The 19429-nt window shown below is 39.7% G+C and overlaps 2 protein-coding genes across 5 annotated transcripts in view; one reads left to right on the top strand and one right to left on the bottom strand.

Annotated features, from left to right (window-relative positions):
- LOC128744544 (actin-histidine N-methyltransferase) overlaps nt 1-19429 on the bottom strand; it is a 235403-nt gene that overhangs the window by 206052 nt on the left and 9922 nt on the right. The gene's annotated exons all lie outside the window — the stretch shown is intronic.
- LOC128744543 (uncharacterized) overlaps nt 1-19429 on the top strand; it is a 104213-nt gene that overhangs the window by 83326 nt on the left and 1458 nt on the right. The window contains exon 2 of the mRNA XM_053841623.1: nt 4102-7071. Coding sequence (XP_053697598.1) covers nt 4102-6978 — 2877 coding nt within the window. The 3' untranslated portion in view covers nt 6979-7071. The remainder of the gene's footprint in view (nt 1-4101; nt 7072-19429) is intronic.

Genomic DNA, 19429 nt, shown 5'->3' with positions numbered 1-19429 from the left:
AGATGTTTAAAATGTATCCGTCTGCTGGTCGATTGATTCGGAGTCAAAATTAGGGTATTCTTTATAATCAAAGTTCTACAGTTCCTAAACAAGCAAACATTCAGGTATACTATTTTCTGCAAAGTTGTGTATTTTTACTATTTGTACAATTTTGTAGTACATGAAAAAGTCATGCAACAATAACAAAAAGAGCAAAAATAAAAAAACTGATTTTACAAATTCATCTATACCTATAAAGAAGGATTTCTGTCTGTCTGTCTGTCTGTATGTTCCTTATAGAATCGAAAACTACTGAACCAATCGGCATGAAAATATGCATGTAGAGGTTTTTTGGGGCCAGGAAAGGTTTTAGTGATGGTTAGAAACCCCTCCCCCCACTAAGAGGGGGGGCTCCCATACAAATGAAACACAAATTTCTGCATAACTCGACAACTAATCAAGCAAATAGAACCAAATTTGGCATGTGGGTGTTTTCGGTGACAAGAATTTATTCTATGGTAAATTGAGACCCCTCCCCTCTTTATAAGGGGAATTATAACTCCACTCCTCTTTAAAAGGGGGGACTTCCATACAAATTTCCTCATAACTCGAGAACTAATCAAGCAAATGGAACCAAATTTGGCATGTGAAGGTTTTCGAGGGCAAGAATATTTTCTATAGTAAATTAGGACCCCTCCCCACTTTAAGAGAGGGGCTCCTGTACCAAAGAAACACAATTTTCCTCATAACTCGAGAAGTAATTAAGCAAATGGAACCAAATTTGGCATGTGGGTGTTTTTGGAGACAAAAATTTTTTCTATGATGAATTGGAACCCCTCCCCGTTTTAGGAGGGGGGATCCTATACACATGAAATACAAATTTCCTCATAACTGAAGAACTAATCAAGCAAATGGAACAAAATTTGGCATGTGAAAGTTTTCGAGGGCAAGAATATTTTCTATGGTGAATTAGAACTCCTCCCCACTTTAAGAGGGGGGGGCTCCTATACAAACGAAATACAAATTTCCTCATAACTCGAGAACTAATCAAGCAAATGGAACCAAATTTGACACGTGGGTGTTTTTGGAGACAAAAATTTTTTCTATGATGAACTGGGACCCCTCCTCACTTTAGGAGGGGGGGCTCCTATACAAATGAAATACAAATTTCCTCATAACTCGAGAGCTAATCAAGCAAATGAAACCAAATTTGGCATGTGAAAGTTTTCGAGGGCAAGAATATTTTCTATGGTGAATTAGGACCCCTCCCAACTTTAAGAGGGGGGGCTCCTATACAAACGAAATACAAATTTCCTCATAACGCGAGAACTAATCAAGCAAATGGAACCAAATTTGGCATGTGGGAGATTTTGGAGTCTTGAATTTATTTTACGATAGAGACCTCTCACCCCTGTGGTAGGGGGATATGGACTCTCATACAAATAAAACAGAAATTTTTGCGAAACTCAAAAACTAATCAAACTCGAGAAATTCGAGACTCTTCCATAAAACATTAGTCAATACAAGACCACAAAAACTATCTATAGTAACACTAGATCATTCAGGACGAGACGGTCGCGAGTGTTGCCGGTGACCCGCCGTCGGAAGCGCCGCCCACTGGGGGGCTTGCCAAACTCGAGATTGTGACAAAGAACATCCGAGATTCATGATTTTTGTACAACACAGGTTAATTTGTGGCAATACGAAGTTTGTCGGGTCAGCTAGTATACAATAAATAAGATTTTTCTATCTTCGCTGCAGAGATAGAAGGTTACTGTCTTTAGCAAAATTTCTAGTAATAATATACTCTATAACTTTGCAGAACACATCAATGTGTTATATTGACACTGAAATAAAATATTTTTTTATTTCACTTTTAGGGGGATTAATCAAAATTTAAATCCCACCAGACTTCTAGAAACTCTTCCAAAGGTTCGATAAACCTAAAACCAAGTTTTCCTAGTCAAAACTCTAGTGCACACGTTTTCTTCGGTTTGGGGCTATTTTGCGCGCGAGTAACTGTATTACGAAAGTTGGCGCGAGTGTTCGAGGGTTAATATCTTTTGACCGGTACACCCAATTCTTATGAAATTTTGCACCTCTCGTTTGATATTAAAATAATTGAAATTAGGTAAATTATCTTGGTTAAAATCATTATAACTTATTGCTAATTTTGGTATGGTGTATACGGTTGCTAATAACTTTCAAATTAAACGTCCAATCAAAAAATCATTCAATAGTGATCTATTAGGATATATTATCTTTCAAATGAGACTAATAGCGCATAAATCGGTTTGGCCATCTCTAAGAAACAACAGGCGATAATTATTACCTTGTCAAAACAGGTTTTTTAAGCATAACTTTTAAACTACTTGTTTGTTTTCAATTAAAAATTCTTGAACAATTTAGCTTTAATAAGGGCTTTCATTTGGTGCTAAGATCGTTGAAATCGGTCATGTAGTTCCGGAGAAACCCGTGTCACGTATTTTTCACATTTTTGCTTATAACTTTTAAACGAAACGACGTCTCACGAAACAACTCAATAGTGATCTACTAGACAATAACACCTTTCAAACAAAAGTAATAGCGAACGATTCGGTTCAGCCATCTCTGAGAAACAGGCGATAGAAAAAATCATTACATACATACACACACACACAGACATTGCTCAAATCGTCGAACTCTATCGATTGGTATATGTGACTTGGCCCTCCGGGCCTCGGATCAATTTCGTGTTTTTCGACCAATTTTTAAACCTTTGTTATAGTATAACAAAGGTAAAAACATTATTTGTGGTTTCCTTAATTTCTGGTTTTCTACATACATTCATTCTGCACTGCAGTAAGGAAAATACAATAATTACTCGCAATAAATTCTTGGAAATTTGTTTGGTAAATAAACATATTGATAAAATTAAAGTTTTAAAATATAGTTAACTCAATTATAGATATCCATATACAAAGGAATAAAAAAAATTGATTCGATAGAAAGGCAAGGTCACACGGCAAGGTTGGTTAATCTAGATTTTTTGAGAAAAAAAACTTATTCTAAGTATGTGGTCTTTTGGTATGTCGCCTATACAATAACTTTTCAATAAAACGATTTTAAAAAATAATCAATAATTATTTTTGAGCGCCATTTTAGCATTCTCGAATCAACGAGAAAGTTAAAAGAAAATTCTATTTAATTCTCGGTAATGCACTAAGTGTACCGGACTTAACAGATGTGCCTATTTCGATTACTACTTGTTATCTTCTTTCGTATGGACAGTAACAGACTACAGTATAACCGATAGCATCAACCGATAATTTTAATGAGCACCGAGACAGACGGTTGGGCAAAAAAATATCTAACTTCGAGATTCAAAATATATTTCGCATGAAGTTTTATGCCGTGGAAAATATTTTGTTGTTGATCAATTTATAAAATCACCATATACTTTTGACCTGGCAAACTGGAACGTGAAACCCAGTCGAAGCCACACTATCAAACAAATTGACAAAACAAAATAGAACCTACTCGCGAACAGAGGAACAAAAACACAAACCATCCCATCACAGCCGGCATCCGATGCGTTTCATTCGGCCAAGTGGAAGTAAAAATCCATCATAGAACCACCAGCCAAGATCCGCCTGGGAAATCCAGCCCAGCCCGTTGAAGGTGTATCATTTTCACTCTCATTCACACTCTTTTCATTCGGCGAATCGGAGAAAAGCTCCATTCATCAAATATCTGCATCACTACTGTTTCCTTTCGCTTTTCAGCTGGATGCACCGCGTGAAAAACACCAGCTAAATGATTGAATGGCAGCGGAACGGGTTTCAATAGCTATCTACGATGCCGTTGCCGTTGCTGTTGCAGTTGGTTGGTTGGTAGCGAGTGTAGATGCAAATTATCTGAAGTGAAAATTTACCCCTCAACGGTCTGAGCAGTCTGAAGTCTATCGATTATGCAAATGAAGCGGAATGCATCCGATCCGCTAGCTGATGCGCTGCCAGTTTGCTCAATTAGTGATAGTTCTGATTGATCAACGGTGGAAATACTACCCCACTTTTCAAGCGAACTGTCTATTTTGTTAGGTCACGAGCTAACGATGTGTCTATCATTTCTTTTCCCTTCCAGACCTACTTCTTAACGACGATCCCCGTGCAGCCGCTGGATTACGAAATGGTATCGATAACACCGTTTGATGGGCTTGACGGCCGGAGACGACGCCGGCTAGGTAGGAAGCGCAAGCGGAGGCCACTGCCGGACGACTATTGGCAAGGTAGTCCACGAGAGGTTGAACCGGAAATGATCTACCGAGGGACTGACACGGTAGGAACCTTTACCCAAACCGATAGAAAGCGAACTTATCCCCGGTGGGAAGCAAATGGCAGTGGAACCAGTGTTCGTCCCCGACCCGATCGGTGGGCCAATCCATATAGCGATGCAATTGATCCGAGTAATCCACCGCCACGCCCGAGACCATACGAAACATTCAACAGAGGCAGAGAGAATTTTCCTCCTATTGAAGGCAATAGGCAAAGAAGACTCCCCAGGCCAGAAGAACAACAGCCAACCAGTACCTCCGGGTATAAAGCTTATCGAAAACCGTATTCTCAAGCGAAACGAGTGGAAGAGGACGGCAGTTCGTCCGTTGAAAACGGTAAGAATGCGACAGCCGACTTGAAGGCACTACTCAAGCAATCCGACGGACTCAGTCTCAGCGAAATTCTTCAGCAGCGCAACATCTCTCTGCAGGATCTCATTAAAGGGAAGCAAATGGCTTTAGCCGCCTTAACTCAAAGCCCGTTGGATGTTGCCACAGTAACGGAGGCTGAAAACGAAATAACATCTGCCGAGCCGACACTTTCCGGTGTGAGATTAAAAGTGGTGCAGAATGACACAAAGCCGGACTATCATGATATAAAAACCATTAAAAGAATCCCTGTGTTCTCACCGTCTGCAGCGCCAGTCATGGCTAGTGAAAGCACAGCAATTGGATCAACAACCACAGCAACACCAACTCAGCTTCCACCTTCCGCTCAGGCTCAAGACGAAACTAATTCCGTCGAAGACATCATCACATTAGAGAACGTCGGAAGCAGTAACGATAACGTCGCAATATTCCCCACAGTAGAGATCAAGCAACTCGCCCTCAACCCTGTACTGCCCACGGTCAAAGACGAACGCTTGCGACCAATCAAAGGTGTTGCATCGCGAATACGGCCCGATCTGAGCAATTCCAACATCCGAACGGAAGAAGTATTCTCGGCCACAAGAAAACGCTACGAAAACGCAAAATCGTACGCAACAGCCGAACCGTGGCGTTCATCAACCACCAGCCCGCCGAGCTCAACCGCCCGGGAACGATGGACCCCCTCACCAGGACTGTACGAAAAACGCGAACAGTTTTTGCAAAAACTCAATCAAAACAAAGTACGCAATCGTGTACCGTTCACGCTTTCCACCGAAAGCAACAACGAACCGCCTCCCGAAGAGCACACGGATGCCATTCTGCTCAACACCGAACCATTCGTGCAAACATCGTCCGAGCGCACGTTGATGCGACTTCCGGTGGTCAGAAACCGGCTGTCGATAAAACCAAAACTCCGCAGTCCACCACCTTCTCCGCCGTCTTCGTCAACAACGCAATCGCAATTGCAATCGCAGTCTGCGGAAAGTGCCATCAGCCTTGCCGATGTGGAGTTCCACGACGAGCCGGAGAATGTCACCAAACTACTGGAAACCGAGCAACCTGAACTGAACATCATCGAAAAGTTCACCTCATTTGAAGACACCAAAGCTAGCAGCGAACCGGAACCTGTCCTGGATTCGTTCGAACCAACCACAACAAAGGACGACGACCAGCTCAGCGAGGATGACATAATAGAACGCATCAACCAGAATACACAGCGATCGTTCACGGACAGTTTGGAGGAATACATCCGCGATGTAACCGAAAGTAATCCTTCGTTGTTCAATGACCTTGGACCGCTCACTCTTTCGGATGATCGACGAGAAATCCTAGAGCTAATGGAGGACCGACGGATCGGGGCACGGCTGGCAAAAGTATTGTCTCAGCGAAACATGACTCTGGACGAACTTCTGGAGCACCGAAAACGTGGCTCCAGTCAGCTACATTTGTCCGAAATCATCAACAACAAGGTAAAACCGATCGAGGAAAAGATGGATATCGTCACGGCCTTCGAGCATTTCCCACGATTCAACATAGGAAACCTACGAAGCATACGGCCGGATGACATCAAACAAGATTCGCAAGGTTTCAGCTACTTCACGTCGATCATCAGCATCCGGCCAACGGATGAGATATACAAAGAGGGTCGCTCGATGCAGGACAACCATCAGCGAGAGCACAAATTTATCGACTGGAAGCTCGCGCACACGCATACCGGCGGCAATCACAAAATGGAGGGCGGTCATTTTTTAGGTAACGGCGGACTGAAGGGCAGTGGGCTGATCTCCCCTTCGCGTATGTCCGCCGATGCAGAGTTCGACAGCGGCGACGATCGGCCACCGAGCAGCGATTTGCTAGATCTGGAACTGACCGGGCACGGGTTCAACCATCGGCACACGGTCACGATCGAGAGCGCCTCGATGCCGCTGGGTGTCCGGTCGGCCATAGTGGCCAGTGCCTGCATCGTTGGTGTTTCGTTGGCGGTGTTTGCGCTCATCTTTGTGGTCTGCCGCTGGCGACAGAGACGAAGGAACAAGCTCAACTACACGGAAAACTTTCACATGGCCAAAGGCAAACTGCCGATGATGCACACGGAAGTACTGAAAACACCTCTCAACGATTATCACCAACAGCAACAGCAGCAGCCGTCGCAGCAGCAGCAGCAGCACCAGCAACACCAGCAACAACAGATGGTTTACAGCACAGGCCAGCACAGTCTACAGCTACAGCGGAGCGACAGCAAAGTCAACACGATGAATCCCAACTCGGTCGAAGTGCAGGACTATCTGTGGGATACGATGCGAAAACCGTTCCAGTAGGCGGCGCGGTATTGGAAGATGCCGGGGGAGTTTTGCGGTTACCCTAGGGAATCGCAATTGAAGCAAGCCATACGTACCGGAGGAGGAATAGAGGTAAGTGTTAATCTTGATGGGAACAATAATAGGTTTCACAGAAGGCTTATAACGGTTGTAATGAATTGAATTGGTTACACTATAATGACCAGTTTCACGTGAAATAGATAATAGATCCTACGTGTTGGATAGGAGGAAACTTCTCAAGTAACAATTCTAAGTTTTAATACGTTCCTCTAGTGGTTATCATGACCAATTTCCTAAAACTGCTAAAAAAATATGAGCTCCAGCAGAACTTTCTGATGACCGCTATAAAACCACCTTCCGACCAAGGGGCTCACTCTTCAGAAGGTTTTTATAACCTCTTCAAGAATACACAGGTTAAAAACTTAAGTTGTTTTATTACACTCTGCAGAAAGCAGCAATAAAACCGGTTATGCTTTTCGATGATTGACAGCTATAAATTCAATGAAGTTTTTCGTTCCAAACCTATAAAGCATACGGCTTGCTTTGCTAAAAACCTAAATCAGACCGCCAACCTTGTTAACTTGAAAATACATCGGTGAGCAGAAAAGTTAAAGTTTTACTGTCAGATCATCCTGATCGATTTGGTTTATAGCGACCATAATAAAACATCCCATAGAATAATTTATGAATTTTCAGCAGTCTCCGTTGATTTGCAGCAAATGCGCATTAAATTTTATCGCACATGGTGATATGATACGTGGATAAAATCGAAATTTTGTAGTTTTCGAAAACTGGTTGTTTTAACATAATAAATATATTCAAATAGTCATTCTCAATTGTTAGCAAAACCATTTTTGTTGCTTCCTGTGACAGGAAAACCAATTGATAATAACTTTTTTTTCTACAAAACACTTTGCTTTGATGTATTTTTGTTTGCGAACGAAAACAAAATACTAGAATATGGCAATATGGCCTCGCATAAAAAATGTTTTTGGTGTTGAACTCATATTATTCTTCATAATAACAGTACAAAATCTGATTGGTCAGGGTGTTATCGTTTTAAAAGCTCTATAAAACTAACACATTTTTTTCCGATTTGAGCAACCGTAATAAGATCAATTTTGATTGACGAGCCATATTGTATTGCTACGGCATACGTATTGTAAGTTTATAGGAGGCGTGCTGCAGTCAACTAGTTTTGTTTGCAACCACAATAAATTTGCTTTTTTAGAAGTTTTATTATAGCTAGCTAAAAGTGTGGTTTGACCTGTTTCCTCTTGGTATTGCGTCATACCACAATAAAACCAGAGACAATGATTAATACCACAATAAAACCTTTATAAAATACAAGTAAAACAAACTGGCTTTAGAACTGTTACTTGAAATACAACTTACACAAATTTTGCCAGACATATTTCTAAAAAGGGCCTATTTATCTTCATGGAATTTGTTTTTGAAAAATCGTATTTCGAAAACTATCGATTGCTCAAAAATTATGTCTAAGGAAGAGTTGTGGGAAATTGATTTCTAAACATGGAAAAAATTAAAACTAAAAAAAATTACGTTTTTTAGAAAATTTAAAAAAAACTTAAAATTGAGATACCAAAAACATGCCATTTTTGATTTTCAACTTCAAGTCCGATTTCAAATCCAGTTTCAAGTCAAATTTAAAACCAATTTAAATTCATTTCCAGTTTAAAGTTAAGTGATGGTGGAAAACTCCAAAGCAAATTTTTAGGCATCATTTTCGGATTTACACCGCCTCAGCAAAAGAGATTTCGAAAAAGTAATGTATAGGTCAATTGTAGAGTTAATTATTATCTATAATATTGTTGAAGAAAGTATAGTTTTATCTTTCTATTTACAGCACTATGGGCCTGCTACCCCGTTGGTAGCTAAATGGCCGCTTTTTTTCGGACGCAAAAAGAGAAAAAAGTGGAAAAGAAGAAAATGGGAAAAAAGAAAAAATGAGACAAAAAAGAGGAGATTGGACAGAAAACAAGAGAAGGAAAAAAAGGAAAATTATAGAAAACAAAGAAGAAGAAACGGTAAATAAAACGAGAAAAGCGAGAAAGAAAATAACGACAAAGCGGACAAAAGAGGCAAAAAACGAAGCAAAAAAACGAGATCAGGGATGGAAGGTCAGTGATTTTGATAAAATCTGTGAGTTATCGCCACACGCACAGATCACGATCCGTACAGATCATGACAAACAGTGAATCTTTAGCGTTGATCACAAGATTTTGTTCTCTAAACAGTCTCAGCAGTCGATCATAGTGTTACATTTTACTTAGCTGCGAGAAAAAAGGTTACACACTTTGCTTGTATTGCGATTCATACGATGTACACAACCAATCGTCTGTATCTGTTATATTTCTCAACGCAATCATGCAATGAGCATGATCTGACATGAGGTTAGTCATAATCTGTACGGATCGCGACAAAATGTTTGTCGCTTACGAGTAGTGATGTCTATGAATCTGAATCTGATCGCTCCTATGATCTTGATCACTAGAAGCGATTTTTTTCTATCCCTGAACGAGATAGAAAAGAAGAAAATACGAAAGTAGGAAAATTGAAAAACGAGAACAAAACACGAGAAAATGGAAATGGAAAACAAATGGGATAAAACGAAAAAGAAAATAGAACGTGACAGAAAAGAATTAATTGCAGGACATAATAAGAGGGAGGACGGATCAGACGAAAAAAAAAATAAAAAAAGAAGTTAAGAAACGACAGAACCCGACAGAAAAATGGGCCTGAAAATGAAAACAACAAAGTAGAGAAGAGAAAAACAAGAGGAAAATTAAGACTGAAAAGTGCAGAAAACGGGATAGGAAAAAAGTGAAAGTGAAAATAGGGACAGAAAAACAGAAAAAAGAGCAGAGGAGGAAAACGAAATAGAGGGAAGACGGAATAGAAAAAACGAAAAACAAGAAACAAAAATAAGGAAAACGTGATAGAAAACAAGAGAAATCAAAAGGAAAAAGAACACTAGCGAGTGAGATAGAAATAAGAAAAACGATAAAGGAAACGCGGAAAACAGCATATGAAAGAGGAAAGATTCTGTTCTGTTTCTGTTTGCAGCACAAGGTGGGGCAGTTAGAGCCAAGTCTGTCCAGGGCTGAGATAAGGTGGTTGTGATAATGTTAAAAGAATCCGTGCGGATTACGCTAGCTCCATAATGTGTTGGTGATTATGGATTAATGGGCAGAAGAAGAGTGACAGAACTTGGCTTGATATAATTGTGTGCTTGGTCAATATAGCATAAGATGGCTTGTACTTATCTTGTTTTCTCCTCCCTTTGTTTGTTTCCTCGTCTTGCTCGAACCTTTCTTACAACTTGTTCATTCATGGCATCACGGCGTCCTCATCCATCGTTGTCACCAGTGTGGTCATCTGTGGCTGGTCTCTTGCCCCCCCCTCACGACAACATTGTTGTTGACGTGAGAAAAAGCGATAGAGATCAGGCAGAAAAGGGAGAAAAGAAAAGAAAAGAAAAGAGAGTTTTTAGTCGCATGCTAATTGTAATTTTCAAGTTAGTAATATCACGAGAATTCTATGTCTGTCCATCACCTATGCTACTACCGACTAACTACTCGCTAGGCTGGACGCTACTCATCTCCCAAATACCCATGTCATCACGATTGACCCAGCGCTGTTCAACAACCTATGCTCGTTAAAAACCACAGCCGCCTCTTTATCTACCATCTTTGCAGTATTGTAGCTGATGGCGTAAATTTTCGAATATTTTGTGCGGAATATTATTCAAGAGCAATATTATCGTTCAGAACTATCGAAAAACTACTTGAACTTCCGAAAAATAGAGCAGATGCGATATAATGAGGACTGGTACTCGCTCGTATTATTCCCGGTGGCATTAATTGCATATTTGTAGCGGTAGTCAACCGATTTGTCGGTATGCTCTTCAGACCGTGGTCAATTGAAATGATTCTGTAACTAAGAAGAGATGAGGTGGATCAAAAAGAACTTCACTTGGAGATATGTATATATGCCGTGTTAGGTCTTAAGTGCAAGCTGTCACTTAAGCAAGACTTAATAAGATGTTAACGACGTTGATAATTCTGTGAGGATGGTATTGAATCGAAAAAAAATCCTCATACCACGGCCATATATTATGTACTATGACCCCATTTTAGGAAGTGGAAATGATTGAGGACAGCCCTTCGCTATCGCTTGAATCAGCCATAGAATCGAATACCTGTTTTTACTTGAAGAAGTTTTAACTCTAAAAAGATTTAGTTAGAAATGGAATTTCAGTTGAAGTCTGCCAGCATTGGGCAATGGACAGAACAAAATATATATCGAGGCTATAAAGCTTTTCGAGAGATCCACTAAGTCCGACCGCGACGACAACCGCAAGAATGGAGAGGAGCAGGCCGCCGGTGAGTTACCACCGTTCGACTTGATGGACTCTCCGACAGAGGCTCATCAGCATTAGGAGGGCCCTTGGGAGACAAACAGCGTCATTCATGATCATTTTATGTTGTTAGTTGAATACCGTTAACGCGGTTAGTCACAAGACATGCAAATCATTCTAATAAAGGAGGGAAATAAGAGAAAAAAAAAAAAAAAAAAAAACTTATAATTACATCCAAAACAATACAATAGAGGTGACAGTAACAGCAACGATAGCAATATTAGTAATAATAGTAATAGCATAGGAAACTGACACAGGAAACACAGCTACTGACTATAACTTCCTGCCCATTAATAATTGTAATTTGGCAGCATAGGTATAAGAAGAATTTCCGACTCATCATAGAACACTCAAACATATATTCATTCGTACCTATGCACCCATGCACACTCATACATGCATACACATGTATACATGTACGTGTGTGTATATTTTTCAGTGCTGTGCTGTCCATAATCGTATAACAGCCACAAATTCTATGGCAATCTCATAGAAAATGTCTCAATTACGCAAATAAAGATATCACATCATTTTTGAACACTCGTTCGTTCTAACTAGCGATAAATTTTAATTTTCATGAGTAAGTCAAAATCTCATGAATGGTGGGTAGGATTTGGTTTCAGTTTTCTAGAGAAATTTCTGTGCATACCAGCAATTCATCTAGGGAACTGAGTAAGCCCTCCCGGTGCTTCGGCCCAAACGGATTGAATTTAAAATCAAATCCGTTCGATTTCGCTCCATTCCGCTTTACGAGACACATGCTACACATAAAGCTAAATTATGCAATACTACATACTACACATATATCGAACTTAAACTATAAACATTCTACATGCGGAACTAAGAATTTTTAGGTCGTTTAGCCGAAGTACGCGTCAAACCACCTACCCATGGGAGGGGAAAACAGCATATGAAAGAGGAAAGATGCGACAAAATGGGACGGTAAAATAGGACAGAAGAAGAAAAGAGAAGTTTGAAGAATGGATCAAAGAAAAAGGTAAAACGACAGAGAAAAAGACGGGGAAACAGAAGATAAAAAAGCAAAACCGGAGAGAAAAGAGAAAACGAGAGCTTGAAACAGAAAAACGTGACAGAAAAGAAAAAACGGAACAAGCGAGAACAAAAATTGAGAAGGAAGAGATAAAAAAGGCTTTGAAATAGACGAAGACTGGAAAATGAAAAACGGAAAAGACGGAAACAACTGAAAACACAGGAGGAAATACTGTCTGAAAAAATGGGACAGTAAACCAAAAAAATGGAACAATGGAACAGAAAAAAATAATAACAGAGAAAAACAGGATAAACGGAGGGAAAAAGAAGAAAAGTCAGAACAACCAAGAAAACGGTACGGAAAAAAAATTGGAACAAAAAATAGAAAACAGCGCTGTAAGAGAAAAAGAAACACTGTAAAGAGGTATAACGTGTGAATCGTGTGAATAAGCCAAAAAATGTCAATCCTGAATTCAATTAAAAATTCGTATCTAATTTCGTGTCCATATTCAAGTTCAAGTTCAATTTAATTCAAAATCTTAGATTCAATTTTAAGTCAAATTCAAACTTTAAACTGCTCTTTTGTCCCATTTCTAGTACAATTTGAATTGTAATTTCAAGTGTAATTAAAAGTCTAACCCCAAGTTTAAGCTCAATTTCGAGCTCACTTTTGAATCAAACTTCAAATGCAATTCCAAGTCTAATTCAATTCTAATTTCAAGATTAATTTTTAAACCCATTTTCAAATAAAAACTTCAAACTCTTTTTTAAGTTTAATTTCACGCCTAAATCGAAGTAAAACATTCAGTCCAAATTACTCCAAACTTAAGTCTAGCTTCAAACCCAATTTTAAATCCAATTTTCAGTTTAATACAAAATAAAGTTTCCAGCCCTTATTATAGTTCAATACAATTATAGTTCTACTGTAATTTTTAGTTCAAGTATAACTTTGATTTTAACTCTAATTGCACCTCAAAGTCCGGAGTTTTCAACCAAATCAGCAATTTTTGTGATAGATAATAATAGATTCGTCAAGTTCAAGTGCCCCACCTTTTGTTTATATTTGGGCACGCTAGTGAAAACAAGCAATGTCCGAAAAAGTCAGAAAATATATTACAAGCGCTCAGCGTAAAATGGCGTCGAAAGAAGACCAGGTGCGAAAAGCTATTGTGTGCGGTCGCAGTGAAAATCCGGATCTCTCGTTAAAAAAAACTTGCCAAAAAGCTTGGATTTCCTCCACGCACTGTTCACAGGGTTTTAAAATCGTTCGAAACTCACTTGACAACAGCTAGGCAGAAGGAAAGTGGAACAAAAACGGATCTGAGGAACCACCACAAGGATGCGAAGGTAAAACAAATATTACGGAGGAGACCAGATCTTTCTGTACGTACCATTGCTCGTAAAATAAAAATGTCGCCAACATTCATGCACACTTCTAAACAACGACAAGGCATGAAGTCTTTCAAGGTGAGGACTGTGCCAAACCGTAATTATAAGCAAAATACGACAGCCAAAACACGCGCTCGAAAGCTTTATCGCGAATATTTAACGAAGTTTCAAATATCTATTTAAAACATATATGAACTAACCTAGCACAAAATTTTTTAAAAGAATGCTTATTGTTTTCACGAGACACATTAAAATCAAACACTTCATAGCAGCTATTAAAAACCCGGCACATACTAAGCACTGGTTCGTGTAACCCATAGTTAGTTCTTGAATGTCGATTGGCAAGAAAGGCGTGCGAACGAAGATTACGTCTTCTAGTTCAGCATAGGACGAACTAGCGAGCAATATATATTTTAAGCAATATACATCCTTGAAGCTTTTTGCAAAGCGGAACTAGTTGCGAGGAAGCCCTGGATATAACGAAAGAAATGTGGTTCCTGAACGTTAGTTTCGAGTCAAGCAAGACTCCCAAGTCTTTAACAGTCGTTTCGCGCTTTAGGGTCGTCTCATGAAGGGCGTAATCGTGCAGGCACATGTTACGTTTGCGACCGAAGGAGATAACTGAGCACTTGGACACATTTAGTGACATCTTGTTAATTTGGCACCATTCGCCAAAGTTCTCCAAATCCTGTTGCAAGAGATGGACGTCATTAGGGCTTTTTACTGTACAGTACATTTTCAAATCGTCAGCATAAGATAATCTCGAACATTTGAGGGTAATGTTCATGTCATTCATGTACAGCAGAAACAAGAACGGTCCCAAATGACTGCCTTAGGGAACGCCGGAAGTTGCTATGAAGGGTGACGATACGTAACCGCCGATTTTGACTGACTTAGTTCTGCCGATGAGATAGGAGCGAAGCCAAGTCAGCAGATTGTCGTGAATGCCCAATTCGTGGTATTTAGAGATGGCTATTCTCATGGTTTATACGGTCGAAAGCTGCAGAAAGGTCCGTATATATGGCGTCAACTTGATTCCCTTCTTGCATTGCACGGATGATGAACGATGTAAAGGCGATTAAATTGGTTGTCGTTGAGCGCTTTGGCATAAATCCATGCTGGTCAGCAGAGATACAGTGTGAGCAATCTTGCTTCAACTTTTCCAGAACGATTAGCTCAAATAGCTTAGAGACAGCACTTAAGGCAGCAATACCACGGTAATTAGCAAAGGTTCTTTTGAATCCCTTTTTGTGCATAGGGAAAACAAAGGAATCCTTCCAGCACTCGGGTAAAACTCCCATCGTCAATGATATATCGAAAACCTTAGCTAAGCGCAATGCAAGAGTATTTAGACAGCGTTTTAAGTAGGGCTGTCGGTATTGGGCGCTTTTGGTGAAAACCGGTATTTCGGTATTGGCGTAGAAAATACCGGTAATACCGGTATTGGCAGATTATTCGAAATCAATAGAAATATTGCTGTTTTTCAGTAAATCTTTTTATTTTGAAACATTAGCTTCAGTATTGTTGCTTATCAAAATAGAATTGAAGCAGATATAATACACTTAGCAATTTAATTCCCTTGCTATAGAATGAATTTTATTGCCAACACTTCCAACAATTGAAAAAACTTCCGCTTTCATCGATGTCTAGCGAACGGCTCTAAGCACATCACGAACTTTCCATTCATTTCTTCAAATTTATAGTAGGGAGACCCGCCTTTAATTATTTACAAAATATCTTGTATTGTTGCTTCCAGCATAATTAATGCCCGGGTCTCCTACAGCCTCTCAACAATTTTTTCTCCATCCCCAAACCGGAACTCCTGAATAACGTCATCCTCTTCTTCATTCATCACATATATCTTCTCTTCTCTGTTATCAATCCCACTATTCCAAGATAGTGGGATGCAGATTTAATCTCCTTGTGTGCAAATTCTTTCCTGGCAGATCCTTTGTTGGCAAGAATGCTCAAAACGCGCAAAGATCCCCGTATTCTGATCAGAGCCCGGCATCGTCGAAACAAATAAATGAAGCCAACTTTCCCTTACATTCGCTTCATATATGAATATGAAACGACTTGTTTCATTTGTTGAACAGAACGTTTCGAGCAAGCTTCAGCTGAAGCTACTGACTGTATCAAATGATGACGATTGACAGTCATGCACGATTTGTCGATGTTGAGTAGATTAATGTAGGAAATGTTACTCAAAATCAATTCAATTGCATTCAAAGTCTAGGCTAACCTTTTTCTGAATATTTGAAAGAGAAATACAAATGAAACTTTAAAACCGGTCGTCATGATGAAGTGAAAATCGTTTCAATGACGCTGATTGAAGTCAGCTTTGAACCGAAGCGGCGCTGCTTCTGTTAAAACTGAAGCTTCATTACTTCATTGTTGAATAACAATTTACTAGTGTTGGATACCGCTAATTCGCTAACCGAGCAATCGCGAAACGCTAATTAGGCTCCATATTTTATACTCAGACTAGCCGAATTGTTGCTGATCCGTAATTCCAAATGAAGTGCCGCTGTTAATTTTGAAATAATAAACTGTAGAGCATTTTATCCATTATTATAGGTTTTGATCTTAGCTTTATTAAGAAAGTAATAATTTGTACAGTGATAGATTACAATGCAAGTATACTATAAATAAACTGTGACTGTTAATTTGCAGTTTGCGATTAGTGATTAACGAAATTTCCTCGATTATCGAGCAAATTGAATTGGTTAGCGAATTAGCGGTGCCCAACACTGCAATTTAGTGACGTTTCTGGGCCCTGATCTTGTTTCTTAATTTCGTTATTTGATAGCTTCGAATAATTTGGTGGCTTTTGAATATCAAGTTGCTCAAAAATAAATTGAAACGCGACGTCTGGCTTATACAATGAAACATTTTTACACCAAAGTTACTCTACTGTGCCTTACACGGGTTCAAGAGCTAAAATAATTTGACCCACAATTGCACTCTCTTCATTGTTAGTAGTCGAAGAATCTCGTCGGCATTAACACCAAGTTGTTTTTCTAAGTTTTATAATCTTTTGTAAAATTTAGTTCTTATTCGAATAAGGAGTTGGAAAAAACAAGCAGATTAGAAAATACCGGAAATACCGGTTTTTTGTCTTTTCAAAACCGGTATTTCGGTATTCAAAAATTGGCCGGTATTACCGGTTTCGGTACTACCGGTACTACCGGTTAGACAGCCCTAGTTTTAAGACTATGGAAGGAATGCCATCTGGGCCGCATCCAGTTGAGGATTTCAAATGTTTCCCAGCAGAGATCACCACATCGCTAGTTACGTTGAACGGGAAACTGGAAACGGTTAAGCGAGTAATGTTCCTGGTGGATGCCACAATTTCATGAGCATGGGCGATCTCAGAAAAAACGCTACTGAATTGCGTGCGAAACAAGTCGGCAATATCTGCGACTGAATCCGCTTCTTCAACGCCGTCAGTCATATTGGGAGGTAGTCCAGATTCTTTCCGTTGTTCGTTTACAAAGGTCCAAAACTTCTTGGGATTTGCTCTAAGAGAGCTCTGCAGATGCGAATTATGGGCAATAAACAAACTGTTATTTAGGCGCTTGTAGTTGGAGTTAGCATGTGCATAGTCAACTTTGGTACGGTCCGAGCGATATTTGCAGTATTTCCTAAGGGCAGTTTTTTTCAGTCGTTTCAGACGTTTGTTCAGACGGCTGTTGAATATGTATCAAGCAAGGACAGTGAAGCTGGACGAAACGAGGAATGAATAAAGTCAGGAAAGCGGAAATTATTCGTATCGCTGAGCCATGAAACTGTGCTGAGGTTGAAATCGCCTACAATAATAATGCTATTATTAGTTTCCATTTGAGAGACAACCCTTTCGAGAGAGAGTGCATGTTTGTTGATTATGCTGCTGCCATTGATGCGGTCAGGTGGAAAATATACGACACAAATAAAAACCGTTCCAGATAGAGTCGATATCGCTACCCACAGATGCTCGACCGTCATTATTTCGAGAGGTTTCAATTGTCAGGATTTGATGCAAGAGCACACGGCCAAAAGAACTCCGCCGCCAGATAAACCGAGTACGTGTCGTCAAACAGTTGCTTCGATAGTGTGCTATTCTTCAGCCAAGTTTCCGTGAAAGCGTAGATATCTTAGTATGCGTCACTGCAAGCTAGCTGGTGCTCAGCAAGAGAACTATTAATACCACCAATATTCTGGAAGTATAGAAAAGCCTGCGATGTGGTGGCTGATAGAACTATTGACGTCGAGCTGGAAGTGGAGGCGATATCAGGTCGAACAATGTCACGAACGATGAAACGTATGTCCTAGAAGACTTTAAACAGCTTCCTGGTATATCTTTTTACGCTGCCATGAAACGGAATAGCGTTGCAGAGAATTTTAGGACAAAGAAGAAAGCCAAGTTCCCCAAAAAATATTTAGTATGGCAGGCCATATGCAGCTGTGGTTGAGCAAACAAAAGTTACATCACTACGGGAACGGTTAACAAGGAAATATACCGTGAAGAATGCCTGCAGAAACGATTGTTACCGTTCCTACACAGCCATGATGTACCCTCGCTGTTTTGGCCTGATTTGGCATCCTGTCACTACGCCAAAGATGTTTTGGAATGGTATGATGCTAATGGAGTCCATATTGTACCGAAGGAGGCGAATCCACCTAACTGTCCAGAGTTACGCCCCATCGAGCTGTATTGGGCTTTGGTGAAGAGAGAGCTGTCCCAGCACAAACAACAAGCAACAACTATAGATAAATTTCGAAAATCTTGAACAAACGCAGCTAAATTGGTTGCCAGCAAGTCTGCACTAACCCTCATGGCAAGGGTAAACTCCAAAGTTCGCCAATTTTTCATGCAGACTAAATAAGTAATGTTAATTTGCTTTATAATTATTAACGATACACACATAAATGATATAAAATTGTTTCATGGATTAAACTTCTAGCAAATTTGTTTTATTGCAAAATTGAGGTGTCCAGATTTTGTCGCTTTTGATATATCAAAAGCAAGAATAAATTCGGGTTTCACGATTTAACTTCAAGTAAAAATTCCTTAAAGACTTAATTTTTTTGCGGGATTAAAAAAAATCTCTTTGTTTTTTTTCGCCCCCACCCCTCGCCTTCAGTTGTCCAGCATCGAAAGGACAAAAACTTTAAAGCATATTTGTAATGGCCTTATTAAGCCTATCATAACCTGGGATTAGCCTCAAAAGCTCTATTTTCGGCTATACTACCTTAGAAAGAAGAGAAAAAGATTGAGCTCTTTCCAAAAGTGTCCCAATTTTGGAAAAATTGAAAGGGTCATGCCGACAACGCGAAATTCTCCAGTACCAAAAAATTATTGCAAAAAAAAGTCCTTTATGCTTCAGAACGCTTTATTATTGTTTAGTGTGCTGCCCATACTCGAAACCAGTTCCTTCGAATAGTGTCCATTTCAGAGCATCTGAAATGCAACCGTGCAACGTAGGTTTGAGCGTTTGAGTCTAAGATTTCTGCATTGTCGTTTAGTTCAAACAATTCGATGCGAAAACCGGGCTTGTCGGAAAAGTTTCACTCGGTGAAACGGACTTGAAGAAGCAACACATCAACATTCGACAGACATTTGAACCGAGTGATAATACAATATGAATATTT

Source organism: Sabethes cyaneus, chromosome 3, assembly GCF_943734655.1.
Source record: "Sabethes cyaneus chromosome 3, idSabCyanKW18_F2, whole genome shotgun sequence".
Taxonomy (NCBI): domain Eukaryota; kingdom Metazoa; phylum Arthropoda; class Insecta; order Diptera; family Culicidae; genus Sabethes; species Sabethes cyaneus.
Note: the sequence above shows the minus strand (reverse complement) of the source record. Positions and strands in the feature narration are given on the sequence as shown.